The 20,681-nt window shown below is 40.3% G+C and overlaps 1 protein-coding gene across 1 annotated transcript in view; it reads left to right on the plus strand.

Moving 5' to 3' along the window:
- ATP2C2 (ATPase secretory pathway Ca2+ transporting 2) overlaps nt 1-20,681 on the plus strand; it is a 111,787-nt gene that overhangs the window by 39,020 nt on the left and 52,086 nt on the right. The window contains exons 4-7 of the mRNA XM_043985342.1: nt 12,182-12,271; nt 13,097-13,132; nt 13,236-13,297; nt 15,783-15,891. Coding sequence (XP_043841277.1) covers nt 12,182-12,271; nt 13,097-13,132; nt 13,236-13,297; nt 15,783-15,891 — 297 coding nt within the window. The remainder of the gene's footprint in view (nt 1-12,181; nt 12,272-13,096; nt 13,133-13,235; nt 13,298-15,782; nt 15,892-20,681) is intronic.

Consider the following 20,681-nt stretch of genomic DNA (forward strand, 5'->3'; position numbering starts at 1 on the left):
TGTGAGAGAGAGAGAGAGAGGCAATTGGGGTTAAGTGACTTGCCTAGGATCACACAGCTAGTAAGTGTCAAGTGTCTGAGGCCGGGTTTGAACTCAAGTCCTCCTGACTCCAGGGCTGATGCTCTTTCCACTGTGCTACCTAGCTGCCCCTTGGCTGGAAATTTTTAACAATGTGAATTTAATTACAGATGTAAATGTTTTATTTAAGAAAAGCCATGAAAAAAAATCTGTCAAGTGGGTTTTTTTTTTTTTATGTTTAATGCACTGTGCTAGGGTCCATGAGGGAATATAAATATTGAGAAGACATAACTATCCCTGTTCCAGTGGGGAGGAACTGGGGCGGACAGGGGGGGGGGCGGGGATGGAAGGAATGGGTGGCTTGGATACAGACTAGTTTGAGAAAATGGAAAATAGACAAAAGAATATAATCAACAGCACTAGTTAGCAGAGCCTGAAATGCATTGATTACTCCAAACTCCCTGGGTTGGAGTAAATGATCAGCTCTTCTTATCAGCTCTAATGTATTTTAAGGAAAAAAAGATTCTGGTTGTGGTACAATGGCAACTGACGAGAGCCTCAGGTACCAAAAAGATTAAAAAAGAGAGAAAAGAAAACAAATTCCTTGTAACATAGATATGTAATCAAGCAAAACAAATCCCCTCATTGGAGGTATACAAAAATATCCACACATTTTATTCTGTACCCAAAATCTATCACTTCTCTTTCAGGAAATGAATAGTATGTTTCGTTACTGGTCCTTTGGAATCAAGGACAATCCTGTTTTCCCACAACCCCTCTAGTTATCATTTATCATTGACCTTTTTGGTTATTTTTGCCAATCTGACATTTGTGAGGTAGAAATTCAGAACTACTTTAATTTACATTTCTCTAATTAGTAGTGATTTGGACCTTTTTTAAAAAAATGTGGCTATAGATGGCTTGGGTTTCTTCCCTTGAGAACTGCCTATACATGACCTTAGATCATTTATGGACTGGGGAATGACTCTAGTTCTCATAAATATGAATCGTTTCCTTATATATTTTATAAATGAAATATCTTGGTAGAGAAACATGCTGGAAAAATTTTTCTCATATATTTGTTTCCCTTTTCATATTAGCTCTATTGGATTTGTGGGAAACCTTTACAAATTTTACATCATCAAAATTATCCACTTTATGTTCTGTGATTCTCTCTGTTCCTTATTTGTTCCTGAACTTCATATATATATATATAATTTTCCATGTTTCTCTATTTTGTTTATGATGTAACCTTTTATATTTAGGCCTTGTACCCATTTGGATCTAATCTAGCTATAAGATATGACGTGCTTAAGTAAATCTAATTTCTTCCATGTTGATGTGCACTTTTCTCAGCAGTTTTTGTCAAATAGTGAGTCCTTCTCCCCTACACTAGGGTCTATTCTTAAAAGAGTCCTGTGAGGGGCAGCTAGATGGCGCAGTGGATAGAGCACTGGCCCTGGATTCAGGAGTACCTGAGTTCAAATCCGGCCTCAGACACTTAACACTTACTAGCTGTGTGACCCTGGGCAAGTTACTTGACCCCAACTGCCTTACTAAAAAAAAAAAAAAAAAAGAGTCCTGTGAGACAGATAAGCATAGAGCCTGGATCTGTGATTTCATTGGTATAGGGAATCCTTGATGAAGAAACTCCCAGATTCCACTGGAGAAAGTTGTGGGGGAGAACAGCAGAAGAGGAAGGGACTTAAGTCTAATAAAAAGGAGACAAAAATCACGTAGGTGATGTGGAGGGATTTGAGTGAGTGAGGAGGCCAGAGGCTGAAGTTGAAGGTAAAAGAGAAAAATTTGCAGAAATTGAAGAAAAATTTAAGAACAGTCTCTATCTAGGCTCTTATGCTGAACTACATCCTATTTTGGTTTGTAAAAGAAGAAAGGTCAAGGACAATTAAGGAATGTATAAAAATAAGTAAGGCGTATCAAGAAGGACTAGGAAGGAAAAAAAAAAAAAGAACTAGGGAGTAGAACCTGAAGAGTTAGACTCAAGAAGGAGAAGGGGAAGGTAAGTGGCAAGACAAGGTAAGAGAGAACAGATTGGAGGGTGAGGCAAATTGTTGAAAGAGATCAGAGATTGGTGCAAAACTGGAGGGGATTTGGGTGTGGCCGAGGCAGCGGAATTGTCGAGAAAAAGGAAAGGAATTTAGATGATTTTTGTCAAGTTATTAAGAAGTGACAATTGGCCATAAACATTTCAACCAGGTGTTTGGGGTTGAAGTAGTTTTAAGAAAAGGCTGGAAATCTCAAGCATCGTGGAGACAAGGAGAAATTATACAGTCATTTGCATCTTTTATGTAATGTTTGTGTTTTGTCACAGCTGAGTGACTGTTTTCCTAGTGTAGGCTGATCTCCCTCTTGAAGGAGAAAGTGAAAGAGGCTTAAAGACTGTCACTCCACATTCTAAACAGTTAGGGAGAACGAGGAGTTTCTGAAGGCACAGTGGATAGAATACTGCGCTTGAAGTCAGTAAGATCTGAGTTTAGATCCAGCCACTTACTAGTTCTATGACACTGAGCTAGTCACAACCTCTGTGAAGATAAGACAATATTTGCAAAGCATTTTTGCAAACTTTAAAGCACTGTCTAAAGAAATGCCAGGTCTGATTATTGATATCTTTATTTTTGGGAAAATATAAGGCTCCAATGGGGGAAAGAAAAGGAATCTGAGGTAGAAGAAAGAACACCTGAACCTTATTGAAATGACAGAGAATGGAAATTCAGCACAGAAGAGAACAGGAAGTAAAAGGGCAGCTGTACTATTAGGGTTTATCACTAGTGTTGAGGCACTTTCCAAAGAGAAGAGCTGGGTCCTCCTCCAAGGAGGAAAAAACTCGTTCAAAGAATGATATATAAAAATTAAAAAAAAAAAGGAATGATATAAAGGGGTAGCTAGGCGGCTCAGTGGATAGAGCACCGGCCCTGGAGTCAGGAAGACCTGAGTTCAAATCCAGCCTCAGATGCTTGACATGTAGTAGCTCTGTGACCCTGGGCAAGTCACTTAACCCTAATTGCCTCACCGCCCCCCCCAAAAGGAATGATATAAAAGAGTCAAAGAAGCCACCATGGGGAGAGAGCCTCTGCTAAGGTGCAGAGAAACAAGAGAAGAATGGTGGTAGTTGGTCATTTCCAGCTATTTGTTGACCAAATAGCCAGATCTGTTGTCTTCCTGGGGCATATATCCAGTATATAACAGGGAACCTCCCAAGGCTTATCACAGTGGATAACAACCACCCACTTTTAGTGATTCATGGGACACAAATTACATTAGCAGAAGAAAGTCAACAATTTTGCCAATGATTATGAAGTCTTGGACAAGAAACTGAGGACCCTAAGGATGTAAATTGCATTGGACAAGAAACTGAGGATCCTAAGGATGCAAATTGCATTTTGCTCATTGTTGCCCATTGAAGGCAAAAGAGGTAGAAGAGAAATAACTCATTCAGTAAGTGGGCAGCTGGCTAAAAAGATGATGCCTAAGAAGGGAAATTTAATTTCTGGATCATAGCTAGTATATAAGGATGATCGGTTCCTGGCCAGAGATGGATTATACCCTAACAAAGGTCAGTAAGAATGTATGTACCAGGTCACCTGCAGATCTACTCCAAAGGGCATTAAACCAAAAAGGATGGGAGAGGGGAAAGATGCTTGTGTGCATTCATCCCCAGTTATACGTTCTAGAGAATAGTCATGAAGGAAGAATAATAGCAGCTGAGGGACCTAAGGGCAAAGTCCAGGTTACTTGGGGTGGGGGCAGGGGAAGAGGTGATAGTCCAAGTAGAAAAGGCAGGACTTAGAGAGGGATTTCAGCTGGATGTTCAGAAGAACTTCCTAGGCGTTAGTGCTGTCCTAAAAATGTAATGGGGGCCAGCTAAGTGGCACAGTGGATAAAGCACTCACCCTGGATTCAGGAGAACCTGAGTTCAAATCCAGCCTCAGATACTTGACACTTACTAGCTTGTGACCCTGGGCAAGTCACTTAACCCTCATTAAGCCCCGCAAAAAACAAACAAAACAAACAAATAAATGTAATGGCCTGCTTCAAGAAGTGGTGAGTTCTCTGTCTTTGAGGAACTTCAAGCAGATGCTAGATGACCACCTTTAGGTGATGTTCTAGTGGTGATTCCTTTGACATATGTGTTGGCTACTGAGGCCCCTTCTGGCCCTCCAGTTCTCTCCAATATGATCCCTTTACCTATGCAGGTGGGCGTCTTCTCTGCAACTTATAGTCTTAGAAAGTTGCCCCTGTCACTGAGAGGTTAAGTGACTTGCAAAGAGTCTCATATAGCCTGTATGTGTAAGAAGTGGGATTTGAACATGAGTCTTTATGGTTCCAAGGTCAGCTCCTTGTCCACTCTGCCATGTTGCTTCTCACTGTGAGGCAGGTAGTACTAAGTATTTTTACCCCATTTTACTTACTAGGAAATGAGAGCTCAGCTTATTTCCTCATGGTCCACTTTTGGATGACTCTGATGATCAAATATTAAGCCTAAACTTGTCTCTTTCTAACTTCTACCCATTGCTTCTGTCTTCTGCGGCCAAGCAGAACAAGTCCAATCCCTCTTCCCAAGTGACGGCATATTCATAAAGTGCTTAGCACAGCCCCTGGTACAAGGTAGTTACTTAATAAATTTGGTTGTTGTTATTGTTCAGTTGTTTTCAGTTATGTCTGACTCTTCATGACCCCATTTGGCGTTTTCTTGGCAAAGGTACTAGAGTGGTTTGCTTATATTCTTCTTCAGCTTGTTTTTACAGATGAGAAAACTGAGGCAAACAGAGTGAAGTGACTTGCCCAGGGTCACACAGCTAGTAAGTGTCTGAGGCAAGATTTGAACTCAAGATGAGTCCTCTTGAATCCAGGCCCAGTGCTCTATGCACTTTGGTGCCACCTAGCTTCCCTCTTAATAAATGCTTGTTCCCTTCCCTCCCCTTTCCCCCTTTCAAATATTTGAAGACAACAATCAAGTCCCATTATGATGATTCTTCCAGCAAATAAAGAGAGGGGGTAGTTCCTCCAAACAGTCCTCTTCTAACATGAACTTGGAGACCCTTCACCACCCTGGTAGCCCTCCTCTGGATGCTTTTCAGCCCAGAACTGAACACAATATTTCAAATATTGGCTGACCAGGGCAAAGTAAGTGAGATTATCACCTCCCTAGTCCTGGGCACTGACTGGGCTTCTATTAATGCACCATGAAATTACATTAATTTTTACCATATCATCCTGGCTCCTAGTGAGGTCGTAGTTCATGAAAACCCTTGGAATCAGATTCTCATCAATCCACAGCTCTTAATTTTAAAGTGACAGAGACATGTGAATGATGATTGTTGTTTAGCTACTGACTGATCAGGCAAAGTCTCTGTGCTCTCCCCTGAATGTGTTCTCATTTACTCATAAGTATTGCAGATTTTGCAACACTTAATATGAGCTGAGTCATTTTCTGGTCTTTAGTTTTCCTCAGTAAAATGAAAGGGTTGGAAGAGATTGTCTTTGCGATCCTTTTAAACTCTAAATTCATTCCATCATTCTCTGATTTCCAACTGCTATCCCTGGAGCCAGTTAATAATGTTCATGAAGAAAGGCATGTGGGAATAATGAGTACCTAGGAACAGCATATATCTGGAATCATAACTAGGGCGTGATGACTAGGGCTTTGTGTCAGGGCTCCAAAATTTAGAGGGCATTATTGCACCTGAGCTCCTCAGGTGGAAACATCTGGGTTCAGCAAGAAGAATTAGTAATAATATTTAAACTGGGTGGGGGGGGCAGCTAGGTGGCACAGTGGATAAAGCACCAGCCCTGGATTCAGGAGGACCTAAGTTCAAATCTGACCTCAGACATTTGACACTGACTAGCTGTGTGACCCTGGATAAATCACTTAACCCTTATTGCCCCACCAAAAAAAAAAAAAAGAAATAAAATAATTTTTTTTAAAAAGGAATATTTAAATTAGGAAGCTAGCCTATGAACTGCTTTTTCCTCTCTCCTTGACCATCTTCCCCCCTCCTTTTACCTACCCTCATCTCCACAGCAGTATTTGAAGATGTGGTTTGTGGTATTTGCCCAGGATGCAGAAAAAGTGCTAGTTAATAGCTCTCTATAAAACTTCCGAGAAGCTTGGTTTAGAGAATGGAAAGTGGTTTAGGGACTTCTGGAAACTGTAGTTCAGAGAAAAGTGTCACAAAGGATAAAAAACACTTGTGACAAGATTCCTCCTTTCTTCTGCAGGTCAGGCCTGAGGCAACATTATGAAATAAACCAAGTTGGTTTGGGCTCTCAGCCTCCTCACTTATCAGTCTTGTTCTCTGCCTCCCTCCCCCCAAACCTGCAGCCAACCCCTACGGGCACCTTGAGGTGTCAGGAACTGAGATTACAGATTATCCCCTTCCAGGGCAATTTCCACTAGAACAGGGATCAGAGCCTGAAGCTAGAAAGATAAAGGACTAATTTGGAATTTTAGTCTTTAGCTGGGGTTGGGGAAGAATTTCATAAAATCAGAGGGGCAGGTGAGATAGGTAAAAGAGCATTTAATTTAGAGAGGACCTGGGTTTGAATTCTGCCTTGTTGTCACTATCCATGTGATCTTTGACAAGTCACTTAACCTTTATGGTCCTTGGTTTCCCCCTTTGTTTTTTTCGTTGTTGTTGTTGTTGTTGTTTTTTAGTGAGGCAATTGGGGTTAAGTGACTTGCCCAGGGTCACAGAGCTAGTAAGTATTAAGTGTCTGAGGCCGGATTTGAACTCAGGTACTCCTGACTCCAGGGCCGGTGCTCTATCCACTGCGCCACCTAGCTGCCCGGTTTCCCCCTCTTTGAAATGAGAAGCTGGGAGTGGTGGTGGTGGGAAACGCTAGAGATTGAAGAATTGGGAGTATGAGACCTTCTTAGACCCTAAAACCCCAGCCTTAGGAAGCCCTGCCTTTCTATTGTGAGCCCCCTTTCTTTCTAGTGCTGAGAAAGCTTATTCTCCTTAGGGGGAGCTGCCAACAAAGACAGATAGGTTTAGTTCAGTCTTCCTCAGAACCAGGCTTATCAGAGGTGGTGCAGGAGCCCAGGACGTTTCTATGGCCTCCAAAGTGTTCCCTAATTTATTCATTTCTTGAATTCCAAAGTCCACATATTTGTGAGGTTTAGGGGATTACTGTGTTTATATAATTCATGAGTAATCAAAACCTCTTCCTAGAAATTGATTGTTTGATCAGATCCCAATTTCTACATTCAGTATCACAATGCAAGTATTCTTAAGGGCTTGAGAACTCTTGTGCAAATAATGGTTTGCATAATCATTTTAAATGAAGAATTGAAATGAATAGAATGCCTTCATAGCGTGACATTAATCTACACACACAGAATACCAATGAAATCTGATGATTGAAACAGAAATTTGAGGATTCCTGTCTGATATATGAAATTCTAAAAGGTCTATGTCCTGGGAGATTGGGGAGGAGGGGATTTTAAAAAACAAATTCTTGTAAGTGTATTTATGAACATAAATCCCATAGCATGAGTCTCTCCTTTGTTCATTTGGGTTTAGCCCAAGTACATAATGAAGACTTAGTCAAATTTTTTAATAGGTCTACTCTTTAGAAAAGGACTTAGCATTTTTTTTTGTCTCAATGGGCCCACTTGGTAGTACAGTGAAGCTGAGGAACCCCTTCTCAGAATCATGTGCTTAAATCACTGAAGGAAATGCTAGATTTCAGTTAGTAGTTAGTGAGAATATTAGTGACAACTTAGAAGGAGGGAAGAGGCATCTCCTGGGCATAGATTTTGACCATGGGTGGGGCTAGCTCTTTAGAGTGTTTGTAGGCTGGGCACAGTTTAGACTGTAAGCTCTATGAAGGCAAGGTCCTTTGTTTCATTTTATCTTCAGCTCTCCTAGCTCTTAGCCTGGAGCATTCCATAGAGTGGTTGTTCCTTGGATTGGATTGGGCCAGGAGGAGGCTAACTAGGTATATCAGAGAAGGTCAAAGAAGTGGTCCTTTGCCTTCATGGAGCCTACAGAATTTGGGGGCACTGAAAGCACAAGAGAATAATAAGGAAGTTGTAGAGATGCCATCCTACCTTTCCACCCCTCTCAAACACAGACTCATTCTTCCAATGCAGCCATTTTACTTTCTAGTCCCCCAAATATCTTTTGGATGTTCTAGCCTCTACATCTTGGGTCGAGTGATACCCTTGCCTGAGCTCTTTTCTGTATTTCTTTCATTCTAAATCTTGCCCATTTTTCAAGTCCCAGCTCAAATTTGATCTTCTCCATGAAGCTTTCTCTCATGCATCAATAGATCTGATATCATTCAGAACCCCTATCATTCTTATATCATTTATCTGTCATCCTTTGCCTTGTTTTCTTTTTCTTTTGTTTGTTTGTTTTTTGCAGGTAATGGGGGTTAAGTGACTTGCCCAGGGTCACACAGCTAGTAAGTGTCAAGTGTCTGAGGCTGGATTTGAACTCAGGTACTCCTGAATCCAGGGCCGGTGCTTTATCCACTGCGCCACCTAGCCGCCCCTGTTAATATTCTTAAGATGTATTGACATTCTCTTTTTTAAAAATAAGATTAACTGTCACACCAAATACTAATAACCAGATCAAATAAAACTAAAATTATTTCATCATCATTATCATCACCAATAACTACAATGTTCTGGGCACTGTGCTAAGTGCTAGTGGTGATCTGATTCCTGACCTCAAAGAACTCACATTCTAACAGGGAAAAAACATGCAAACCACTATACATACATACACACACACACACACACACACACAAGATATATTCAGTGCACATAGGAAGCAGTCTCATAGGAGAGTCACTTACAGTGGGGGCAAAGGGAAACCAGAAGAGCCTTCTTGCAGAAGGTGATATTTGAGCAAAGTCTTGAAGGAGACCAGGAGTAGAGATGAGAAGAAAGACCATTCCAAACATGGGGGACAGCCTTAGAGAGTCAGGAGATGGAGGATTATATATGATGAAAGCAAAGAGGCTGCTGTTGCTAGGTTATAGAGTACAGAGATTTGAGTCAAGTTCAAGATGCCAGGAAAGGTATCAAAAGGCCAAGTTGGGTTTTTTTGGTTTGGGTTTGGGTTTGGGTTTGGGTGAGGCCATTGGGGTTAAGTGACTTGCCCAGGGTCACATAGCTAGTGTATGGAGCAAACTGCCTCAGTTTACCCAAATAACTCGAGGAGACCACCAAGTCAAGCAGAGACAGATTTATTACATCCTCATGAGGACGGGCAAAACCCAATTACACATTGAAGTCTTGCAAAGATATGCCCAATCCTCTAGGTTTTTATAGTAATCTTGAAAAGGACTGTCCCCACGTACACCTAGGGTGGATGAGCTCACAATCTAACATCCAATCCTGTCTCACCCAGGGTGCGTGTTCAGCTCATGATCAATGTATGGAGACATGCATACGTGTTCCAGGGACAAGGGGAAAAAGGGGAGGGGGAACAAGGTCAAACCAAAGGAAGAGGAAACAGGGGAGTGAGAGTCAGATGTTTCAGATCTCACAGTTCCCACTGACTCCCCTCTCCAGGCCCCTGTCTCTAAAGATAAGGATGACAGGGTTAAAATTTATCTTCGGTTATGTTGGGAAGAAAAGAATAATCCATTGTTGGGACCCTAGGGTCAAGGGGATTCTGCTCTGAGAAAAAGAGACAATGTCACTTAACATCTGGTCTCAACTCAATGGCTGCATCCTGTGCCGAGTCCCGTCCTTTCTTCTTGAGTCCCGAGTATTGAATTGGTGGGCAAACTCCCTGACCCGCTGACTGGGGTTCTGACACATGATGGATTGCAGACAAAATTAATATGTAGCTGACAAGTGGGGAGACTGAGCAGAAGTAAAAATACTGTTAATTGGCAATAAAACTTAAAGGAGACAGTGAGAATTTGACAAGCAATAAACTTCTAAACAAACTATACTGGGGCAGGGCTGGGTACCTTCCAGACCCCATCCTCAGAGTTTAATCTGACTCAAATCCATAATCATATCATACACTAGTAAATGTCAAATGTCTGAGGCTGGATTTGAACTCAGGTCCTCCCAAATCCAGGGCCAGCACACTTTCCACTGCACCACCTAGCTGCCCCACATTTAGCTTTTAAAGCTCTTTACAACTTGGCCTTTTTAGGGTCAGCTAGGTGGCATAGTGGATAAAGCACCAGCCCTGGATTCAGGAGGACCCGAGTTCAAATCCGGCTTCAGACACTTGACATGTACTAGCTGGGTGACCTTGGGCAAGTCACCTAACCCTCGTTGCCCTGCAAAAAACCAAAAACAACAACAACAACCAAAAAAAAAAAAACCCCAACAAAAAAAGCAAAAACTAGGGGCAGCTAGGTGGCTCAGTGGATAAAGCACCGGCCCTGGATTCAGGAGAACCTTAGTTCAAATACGGCCTCAGACACTTGACATTTACTAGCTGTGTGACCCTGGGCAAGTCACTTAACCCCAATTGCCTCACCAAAAAAAAAAAAAAAAGCAAAAGCTAAATGTGGTTTTATATTTGATCCTTGGAGTAACAGGGAGCCACTGGACTTTAGCAGCGGGGATTGGGTGGAGAGCAACATGGTTAGCCCTTTGCTTATGGAAGGTCACTTTGGCAACTGGAATGAGGAAATACTTGAGGCAACAGAAGTTATTGCTCTAGTCCAGATGTGTGATGTTGAAGGTCTGCAGCAGGATGCACACAGGCTGTATGAGGGGATATTGGGAAAGATGAAATGACAAAACTTGATGTAGATTGACTATGTGGGATGAGTGTGACTGGGCATGACCGAAGATGTGATTCTGGGTGATGGGAAGATGGTGGCATCCTTTACAATAATAGGGAAGTCAGGAAGGGGGAAGGTTTTATTGGGGGGGGGGAATAATGAGTTCTCTTTCAAACATATTATATATAAGTCTATGACATCCAACTGAGCATTTTGATTTTTAAAAATGTAGCCTAAGTATTAACCAAATAAACAGGAAACCAATATATTGGTTCTTTGTCCCCTTCCAAGTATATCTGTATACTTCTAAAGATGTGTTGCCTTTTGTTCTTTGTAAGTGTAGTTGATATGTTTGCTCTTGTCATTTTTATGATCCTGCTCTGCCTTGTTTTATATCACTTTCCATATTTCTTTGTATTCATATTTTACAGAACTATAGTATTCCATTATATACATGTCATACTTTATTCATTCATTTCCCCAGTTGTTGGCCATAGAGATTTCTTTCTTCCAATTTTTCACTCTTACAAAAAAACCCCAAGTAAGAATATTTTTGTAATAAAATATTTTTATTATTATTTACATGTAAAACAACTCAGCATTTGTTTTTTAAAAATTTTGAGTTCCAAATTTTCTTCCTCCTTTCCCTTCCCCCTCCCTGAGATGTTTTACTATGAATATTTTTTAAATGTTTATTTTATTTTTAATTCATGGAATAAAATAAGCATTTCTATAACATAGTATAATAAAAAAGATCGACAAACTGCAAATCTATTATGTACAACTTGCTATTCTTTTTAAATATATAATAAAGATATTGTGTAAATTTTTTCTTTTTTTCTCTTCCCCCTGCCCTAGAGATGGCTACCATTAGACACAAATATGTATGTATATGGAAAATCATTCTATCCATACTTCTATTTATCAGTCCTTTCTCTGGATGAAGACAGTGTCTTCCTTCATGTGTCCTTTGTAGTTAATTTGGGTATTTATAATAGTTGTTTTTAAAACAATATTGCTGTTACTATATACAATGTTCTCATAGTTCTGCCCATTTTGCTCTTCATTATTTCATGTAAGTCTTTCTCTGTTTTTCTAAGATCATCAAATTCATTATTTCTTATAGCACAACAGTATTCCATCACAATCATGTACTACAACTTATTCAGCCATATTTTTTAAACCATAGGTTGGTATTGGCATTTTAAAAGAAAAAACTTCAGAAGTGCCTTGAGGAAAGTTTAATGGAGGAATTGGAAGGTAGTATAAAAACAGCTGGGCAGTAGTTATTTTGGAGAGCAGAATCTTACTCATACCCCACCTCCCAAACAATACCTACCCAAAAGGCCAACACTGTATATCCGTGTATGTATATATGTATATATTTCTCTGTGGACCAGCATAACTGATATAAGCTTTTTTTTTCTTTCCTTAGTTTAAGAGTCCGCTTATCCTATTACTTCTGGGCTCTGCTTTAGTAAGCGTGATTACAAAAGAATATGAAGATGCTGTGAGCATCACAATGGTGAGTCAATGAGAAGTCATAAATAAGGACTAGAAACAATTGGGACTAATGACTTTTCAGGTGGGAATCAGATTTAGTTAAACCCATCAGTGATGCCTTCTAAGGATTAACATCTGAGGAGAAAAATCTTACCACAATTCCTTAGTAGTAAGAATCGTATTAGGCCAGGTTTGTTGAGACCTTTTTTTTGGGGGGGGGGAGGGGGCGGAAGGACTCTCACAAATAGTAGCTGGGTGGCGCAGAAGATAGAACACCAGGCCTGGGGTCAGGAAGACCTGAGTTCAGATTTAGCCTCAGACACTTACTGGTTCCATGACCCTAATCAAGTCATTTAACCTCTGTCTGTCTGAGTTTCCTCAACTGAAAAATAGGGATAATAACACCTGTCTCACAGAGTTGTTGTGAGAATCAGATGAGAAAATATAAAGAGTAAATGCTTAATAAACGCTCATTTCCTTTCTTCTTTCTGCCACTAACTTGCTGTGTGACTTTGTCATCTTCCCTCACTAAGCTGAGTTTTCTTCCTTTGTGTAGTGAAGCTGGACTGGCTGTTCCCTTCCTTTTCTAAAAGTCTGTAATTCTTTGCTTCCCTCACATGAGCCTCTTTGAGTGTGTAGCCTCAGGGCAGTGTACAGGACTAGCCAAGCATAGCTCTGGATGTTTTTAGAGATCATAGGAGCAATCTCTCTTTTGTCTTCACTGTTCAGCTTTTCTGTTCCCAAAGGCCTATGGAAGTGTCAAGGAATACTAGAGAGCAATTTTACAGCCTTATTCCTTCCATCCCTACTCATTTCAAAGTTAATTATCTTCTTCATTTGTCTTTAGGCCGTACTGATTGTGGTTACAGTAGCCTTCATCCAGGTAAGTTATGCCATGAGACATCCTATCTTGGTAACCCCACGATGCCTTCCAACTTTAGAGAGGTCCTGTTCTGGAACAACCTTTCTTATGTGCTTCTTCTCAGGAATACCGATCTGAGAAGTCTCTGGAAGAACTTAGCAAGCTTGTGCCTCCAGAATGTAACTGGTAAGTGAGACGGTTCCTACGGATTTATGCAACACCAAGAATGATTAATGAGCCCCTGAGTTTAATGCAAAAATCGAGTGTTTGGGATGTTATTCCCTGAAGACAATTGTGGTTTGGTGGAGAAAGCACTGGTCCTGGAATCAAGGTCTGAATTCTAGTACTGACTGCAACTAACAAGTTGTGTGTCTTTGGCCAAATCATGTTATTGTTATTAATTAACAGTAAATTGGGGCAGCTAGATGGTGCAGTGGATAGAGCACTGGCCCTGGATTCAGGAGTACCTGAGTTCAAATCCGGCCTCAGACACTTAACACTTACTAGCTGTGTGATCCTGGGCAAGTCACTTAACCCCAATTGCCTTACTAAAAACAAAACAAAACAAAACAAAAAGAGTAAATTAACTAGTTATCAAGTCGGCAAGCATTTATTAAGTGTCAGGCTATAGGATATTTGCAAAGAAAATCCCTTTTAGAGCACATTTCCATACATAAAGAGAACTGATAAAGATCATGTGGTTTTAGAGCTGAAGGGAACTTTAGAAGTCATGCAATCCAATATCCCACATTTTTCACATAAAGACACTGAAGACTTAATCAGAGGAATGACTTTCTGAAAGTCAGCAGAGCCTGGGTGTCCTGAATCTAGTTGTTATGGAGGGAACTCTTTTAGATCTGGGTTTCTCTAGATGTGTCCCCCATTTAATTTCAGGTTATTGTGGTTTTGGAAAATAAGCAAGAGAGAAAATTATTTTAATTTAGAAACCACTGTAAGGCCATACAAGAAATAGTGGACCAAAAGCCCGAAGACCCATGATTCAGTGCCTTCTATACTATTCATTAGCCATTTACTTAGGGCAGCTAGGTGGTGCATTGGAAATCAGAAAAACTCATCTTCCCACCTCAGACTCTTGCTACCTGTGTGACTCTGGGCAAGTCATTCATCCTGTTTGCCTCAGTTTCTTCATCTATAAAATGAACTGGAGAAAGAAATGGCAAATCACTCTAGTATCTTTGCCAAGAAAAACCTCAAATGGGGTGATGGAGAGTCAAACAAGACTGAAACAACTGAACGATAGCAACAAAAAGTCATTTATTTGGGCAAATCACTTAGTTCATCCAGGGTACAATGTCCTCACCTATAAAAATGAAGGTGACCTCTTATTGTTTCTCTTCTAGCTTCAAAATTCTATGGTCAGAGTTAAGGGAGTGCTCATGTAGAAATTCATTATTGAATGCTAATTATGTTGGTATTAATGTCTTTAGAATTCACTACAATGGAGCTAAGTTCATTAGAGTTTTTCCTTTGTGAGAGAACAGCCCCAAGTCTTAATCTGTGCAGTTAGTTATTAATATTTTAAGCAGAGAGGTTTATGTTCCTCAAATTTACTGTGGAATGTTTTAATCCTTAGCTTCATGCCAAGAAAACCCCAAATGGGGTCACAAAGAGTCAGACATGACTGAAACAACCAAACAACAACTTAACCACTCTTAAACTTTCTCAGTTTCCTCATCTGTAGCCTGGGGACAAGATAGAGAAATCTGGCCCAACACTTGTCCAACTACTGTATATAACAACATCTAGTGACTTAGCTCCTTGTAGTTTCTGTGTCTTTAGAAAGCATTTAGGGTTATGGCTTATTGACATCAATAGATAGCATCTGAAATAACTTATATAGCATATATGCTTGGGTTGATTACTCAGTTTTCTTTGTTAAATGCTGCTCAAGCTTTTCAGATGAATAAATATGTATGGCTGAGTGTCCTTAAAATAATTTCAGGATAAGATGATTGTGTTTAAAAGAAAAATGATAGTTGTGTCCTGGCATTTTTTGTGGGTCATTTGTGTGTGGTGTAGTGAAAAGAACTGCAGACTTGGAATAAGTACCTGGGTTCAAATTCTGGCCCTGAAATTTCCTGGACAATGCAATTCACCTCTCTGGGCCTCACTTTTTTGATCTCTAAAATGGAGATAATATCTGTGCCTCCTGCCTTATAGGGTTGCCACAAAGAAGGCACTTTGTGAACCTTATATCAATGTTATTTATTTTTCGGTTTTGTTTTTGTTTTTGTTTTTTGGCAGGGCAATGGGGGTTAAGTGACTTGCCTAGGGTCACACAGCCAGTAAGTGTCAAGTGTCTGAGGCCGGATTTGAACTCAGGAACTCCTGAATCCAGGGCCGGTGCTTTATCCACTGCGCCACCTAGCCGCCCCAAATCAATGTTATTTAAATGGGGCAGTTTTATCTTTTTCCCCCCTTGGAATAAATTTTATCTAACAGGAATGCTTTTGTCATGAATGAGAAAATGTTGTTTGATTCCTTGATCTTTCTGCCAATGGTCAAACCCTAAGGCCATTAATTACAGGGTTTATAATTAAAAGGCCTCTTGTTTTCAGCATTCTGTTTTTGTGCAGTGTTATCTTCAGGACAAAAAGTACATTTCTTTCAACATGGATTCTCTTGTTTTCTATCTGGTTCACATGTTCAGCGTAAGAGAGGGGAAACTCCAGCATGTGCTTGCCCGAGATCTTGTCCCCGGAGACATCGTGTGCCTCTCAATTGGAGACAGGGTTCCTGCTGACATCCGATTGATAGAGGTAATGACACCCAATTTGGTAGACGTTTTCTTTTTACATCACATACACCCACAGATCAATCTCACTTTGTAAGAGATCTCTTGTAACAAAAGTAAAACTTTGGATAATCCAGAGATTGCTTCTCTGGCAGTCTGAGAATACAGTGTGGAAACTGAAAGGAGACATATAAGTCCTTTGAGAACCTGTTTTACTAGGTTCAAGTACTTTGGTCTCCATCTGCAGTAAAATCCCTCATTCAAGACATATGTTGTTGGGTCGTTATTTTGTTGTATCCAACTTTCAGTGACCCCATTTGGGGTTTTCTTGGCAGAGATAGTGGAGCAGTTTGCCATTTCCTTCTCCAGCTCATTTTACAGATAAAGAAACTGAGGCAAACAGGACTAAGTGACTTGCCCAGGGTCACCCAGCTAGTAAGTGTCTGAGGCTGGATTTGAACTCACAAAGATGAGTCTAATTCCAGGTTTAGTGCTCTATCCACTGCACCACCTAGCTACCTCAGGACCTATGTACTCTTGCTTTATTCACAATTGAAACAATGATGGTTATTTGATTTCCTGACCATCACCCAATCAGAAACACTCTATCAGAAGGAAAAGATTGTTTCTGGGGCCAGTCAGTGCAGGGATAAACAGTACTATATAGCTCCGGGGTACTTGAGGGCATCACTGTGCTACAACACTATAAGAATAATACAATACTGTAGTATTAACAGATGCCATTGATGATGACCCTGAGTTGTGGTATATTAAAAAAGAAAACATGGGCTTTGGAGTCAGAAAGACTTGGATTTCAATCCTAATTCTGCTCCTTACTAGCACTTTGACCTAGATTAAGTCATTTCTCTTCTCTTTTCCTTCTCAGTAAAATACGGGGCAGCACGATACAGTGGGGAAACATTGAAGTTAGAGTCCAAGGATCAAGGTTCCAAAATCTCCTTTTCCACTTGCTACCTATGCGACTTCAGGCAGGTCACCAGACTTCCCTCTTTTCTCTTCCTGCAAAGGGAGATGGTTTGCATGACACGACCTTGAAGTTTCCTTTCAGCTCTGAATCTATGATCCTTTGCCTAGATGATTCCTAAGATCCTTTCTAGATCTAAAAGCCTCTGATGCCTCACTCTTCATTCCTACAGTGATTCAGACTTGAGAGAAAGTCCTTGACACAAAAATGAGTTCTCTGCAATATGTACCACAAAGGCATATACATCAACATACTAGTTGCAAGCCATCATCTCAGTGTACCTGAACAATGAGGGCAGATTTTCAGTGATATGTTCCAGTTGGTTACTGCCTCTACCCCCACCTTCCTTTCCCATCCCTTCCCCATTGTCCCCAGCAACAGTTTGCAAACATTGGCATGCTTCCTCACCACTCAGGCCCAAGCCCGTGTGCCAGAATAATAGACACTAGCAATTTGGTGTACTATTTTTGAAAGGTTGTCAAACCTAGTAGGGAACACTAAATGAAGAAGAGGGCAGACCAATAAATATAAAAAGTGCTGTCAGTGTCAATTGACTGGCCAAATTGAAACTTCTAGGGGCCTGCAATTTTTCAAGGCTTCAGTATGGCATGGATTTTCTTCAATGAACCAATCAGTAAATGTTATTAAGCACCTACTATGTGCCAGGCACTGTGCTAAGGTGGGGTTACAAAAAGAGGCAATCCATGCTCTCAAGGAACTTATGATCTAATGGGGGGAGACAATGTGCAAGCAAACCTATACAAAGTGAGCTGTTTATAGGATAAATAAGAAATAATGAACAGAGGGAAAGTACTGGAAGGAAGAGGGATTGGGAAAGGCTTCCTATAGGAGATAGGGATTGTAATTGGGACTGAAAAGAAGCCAGGGAGGCCACTGGAAGCTCGGTGTGACTTTGAGCCAGTCACTTCTCATCTCTGGGATTTACTTTCCAATCTCTAAAATGAAGAAGTTAGACCAGATTTCACCTACGGTCCCTTCTAGCTCTAACATTCTGTCGTAAGGCCACTTCCATCTCTGACATCTGTGTTCTAAGCCTCCTTTTAGCTTTCTAAGCTTTATGGCTCTGGCTTTGACATATGATCCCATGGACACTGTCCACAGATTTTACTCCTGACACCTTATAGGCTGATTGAAGGCCAGTAACTTTGTTTATTCACAATGGGAGCAGTAAAACTACTCGTTAAGCCAGGAAAATGTGGTCAGGAGTATCTTTAAATATGTTTTGAAGTCCTTCCAGTTTCAAGAAGTTAAAGAATCAGCCAGTTTTTCCTCTAATGCTGTGGGATTAACAAAACATTATCTTTCTTCACCATTAAAGACAAAGGGACCTCCATCGCATACGCTGACCTGGCACAACCATTAAGACGAGGTCACAGCTTTCTCTTACTCTGCCATTTATGAAATAAAAGGTGACTTGAATTGAATTTGTCAGAAATCCAAGTAATGCTTTGTCTTTGGATCAGGGGAAATTAACTATTTAAGGCAGGGCTGTGACCAAACAAACTTGTTTCTTTGTGTTTGGTTGAGGGAGAAAATGACTGAAAATTCTTCTTTGCCACCTATCTCAATCATACCCTATCCTGTTCGGTTCTTCCGGCTTGCCATCAGAGCCACAGTAAAGCTTGTCTGTCTAGTTGCCGCTTGGTATCTCTCCTTCCTTTTGACCACTCCTTCTGATTTGTATCAACCCCAGCTGCTTCTTCCTGACATTCCACTCTTAAATCCTGGCTGTCTGGCTTCCATTCCCACTTTTTTTTCTTGAATAAATGTTTTTATTGAAAGTTTTGAGTTCCAAATTCTATCCCTCCCTCTTTCTCCTCCCTGAGACAGTAAGCAATCAGACATAGGTTATACATGTGCAATTACGTAAAATGTTTCCATATTGGTCATTTTATATAAGAAGATTCAAATAAAAGAAGAAAAAATGAAAGAGAGTGAAAATAGGATGTCAGTCTGTGTTCAATCAATAACAGTTCTTTCTCTGGAGGTGGATAGTATGCTTTTCATCATTAGTCTGGTTCTTCAGTCTGTGTTCTTCCTTCTGAGGTAGATAGTATATTTCATCAATAGTCCTTTGGGATTGTCTTGGATCACTGTATTGCTGAGAATAACTAAGTAATTCACAGTTCTTCATCAAACAATATTGCTGCTGCTGTGTATAATGTTCTGGTTCTGTTCACTTCACTTTGTATAAGTTCATGTAAGTCTTTCCAGCATTTTCTGAAATCATCCTGCTTGTCATTTCTTATAGCTCAATAATGCTCCATTACAATCATATACCACAGCTTATTTAGCCATTGCCCAATTGATGGGTATCCCTTTGATTTCCAATTCTTAACTACCACAAAAAGAGCTACTATCAATATTTTTGCACAGATAGGTTCTTTTCTCTTTTTTTGGATGTCTTTGGCATATAAACATAGCAGTGGGATTGCTGGATCAAAGAGAATGCACAGTTTTAAAACTCTTTGGGCATTGTTCCAAATTGTTCTCTAGAGTGGTTGAATCCATTCCCAACTCCACCAACAGTGGATTAGCATCCCAGTTTTCCTACATCCCCTCCAACATCTAACATTTTCTTTTTTGTCATATTGGCCACTTTGATAGGTGTGAGGTAGCACCTCAGAGTTATTTTAATTTGCATTTCTCTGATCAATAGTGATTTAGAGCATTTTTTCATATGACTATAGATAGCTTTGATTTCTTTATCTGAAACCTACCTGTTCTTATTCTTTGACCATTTATCAATTGGGACATGACGTGTATTTTTTTTTAATTAATTAATTAATTAATTTTTTTAGTGAGGCAATTGGGGTTAAGCGACTTGCCCAGGGTCACACAGCTAGTAAGTGTCAAGTGTCTGAGGCCGGATTTGAACTCAGGTACTCCTGAATCCAGGGCCGGTGCTCTACCCACTGCACCATCCAGCTGCCCCATGACGTGTATTTTTATAAATGTGACTCAGTTCTCTCTATATTTGAGAAATGAGGCCTTTATCAGAGATACTTGTTACAAAAATTCTTTCCCAATTTTCTGCTTTCCTTATAATGTTGGTTGCATTGGTTTGGTTTGTGCAAAAGCTTTATAGTTTTATAAAATCAAAATTATCCATTTTACATTTTGTAATGCTCTCTATATCTTTTTTTTTTTTAGCGAGGCAATGACTTGCCCAGGGTCACACAGATAGTAAGTGTTAAGTGTCTGAGGCCAGATTTGAACTCAGTTACTCCTGACTCCAGGGCCAGTGCTCTATCCACTGCACCACCTAGCTGCCCCTCTCTATATCTTATATGGTCCTAAATTCTTCCTCTGTCCATAAATCTGACAGATAAACTATTCCATTCTCTCCCTCCCTCCCTCCCTCTCTCTCTCTCTCTCTCTCTCTCTCTCTCTCTCTCTCTCTCTCTCTCTTTTTTGCAGGGCAATGAGGGTTAAGTGACTTGCCCAGAGTCACACAGCTAGTAAGTGTCAAGTGTCTGAGGCTGGATTTGAACTCAGGTCCTCCTGAATCCAGGGCCAGTGCTTTATCCACTGTGCTACCTAGCTGCCCCCTATTCCATTCTCTCTTAATTTGTTTACGGTATCACCCTTTATGTGTAAATCATGTACCCATTTTGACCTTATTTTAGTATATGGGGTGAAATGTTAGTTTTATACCTAGTTTTTGCCATACTGTTTTCCAGTTTTCCCAGCAGTTTTTGTCAAATAATGAGTTTTTGTTCCAAAAGCTTAGATCTTTGGGTTTATTGTATACTAGATTACTATAGTAATTTACTAAAATGTAATTCATACCTATTCTGTTCCACTGA

This window comes from Dromiciops gliroides, chromosome 2 (assembly GCF_019393635.1).
Source record: "Dromiciops gliroides isolate mDroGli1 chromosome 2, mDroGli1.pri, whole genome shotgun sequence".
In the NCBI taxonomy this organism is placed as follows: Eukaryota; Metazoa; Chordata; class Mammalia; order Microbiotheria; family Microbiotheriidae; genus Dromiciops; species Dromiciops gliroides.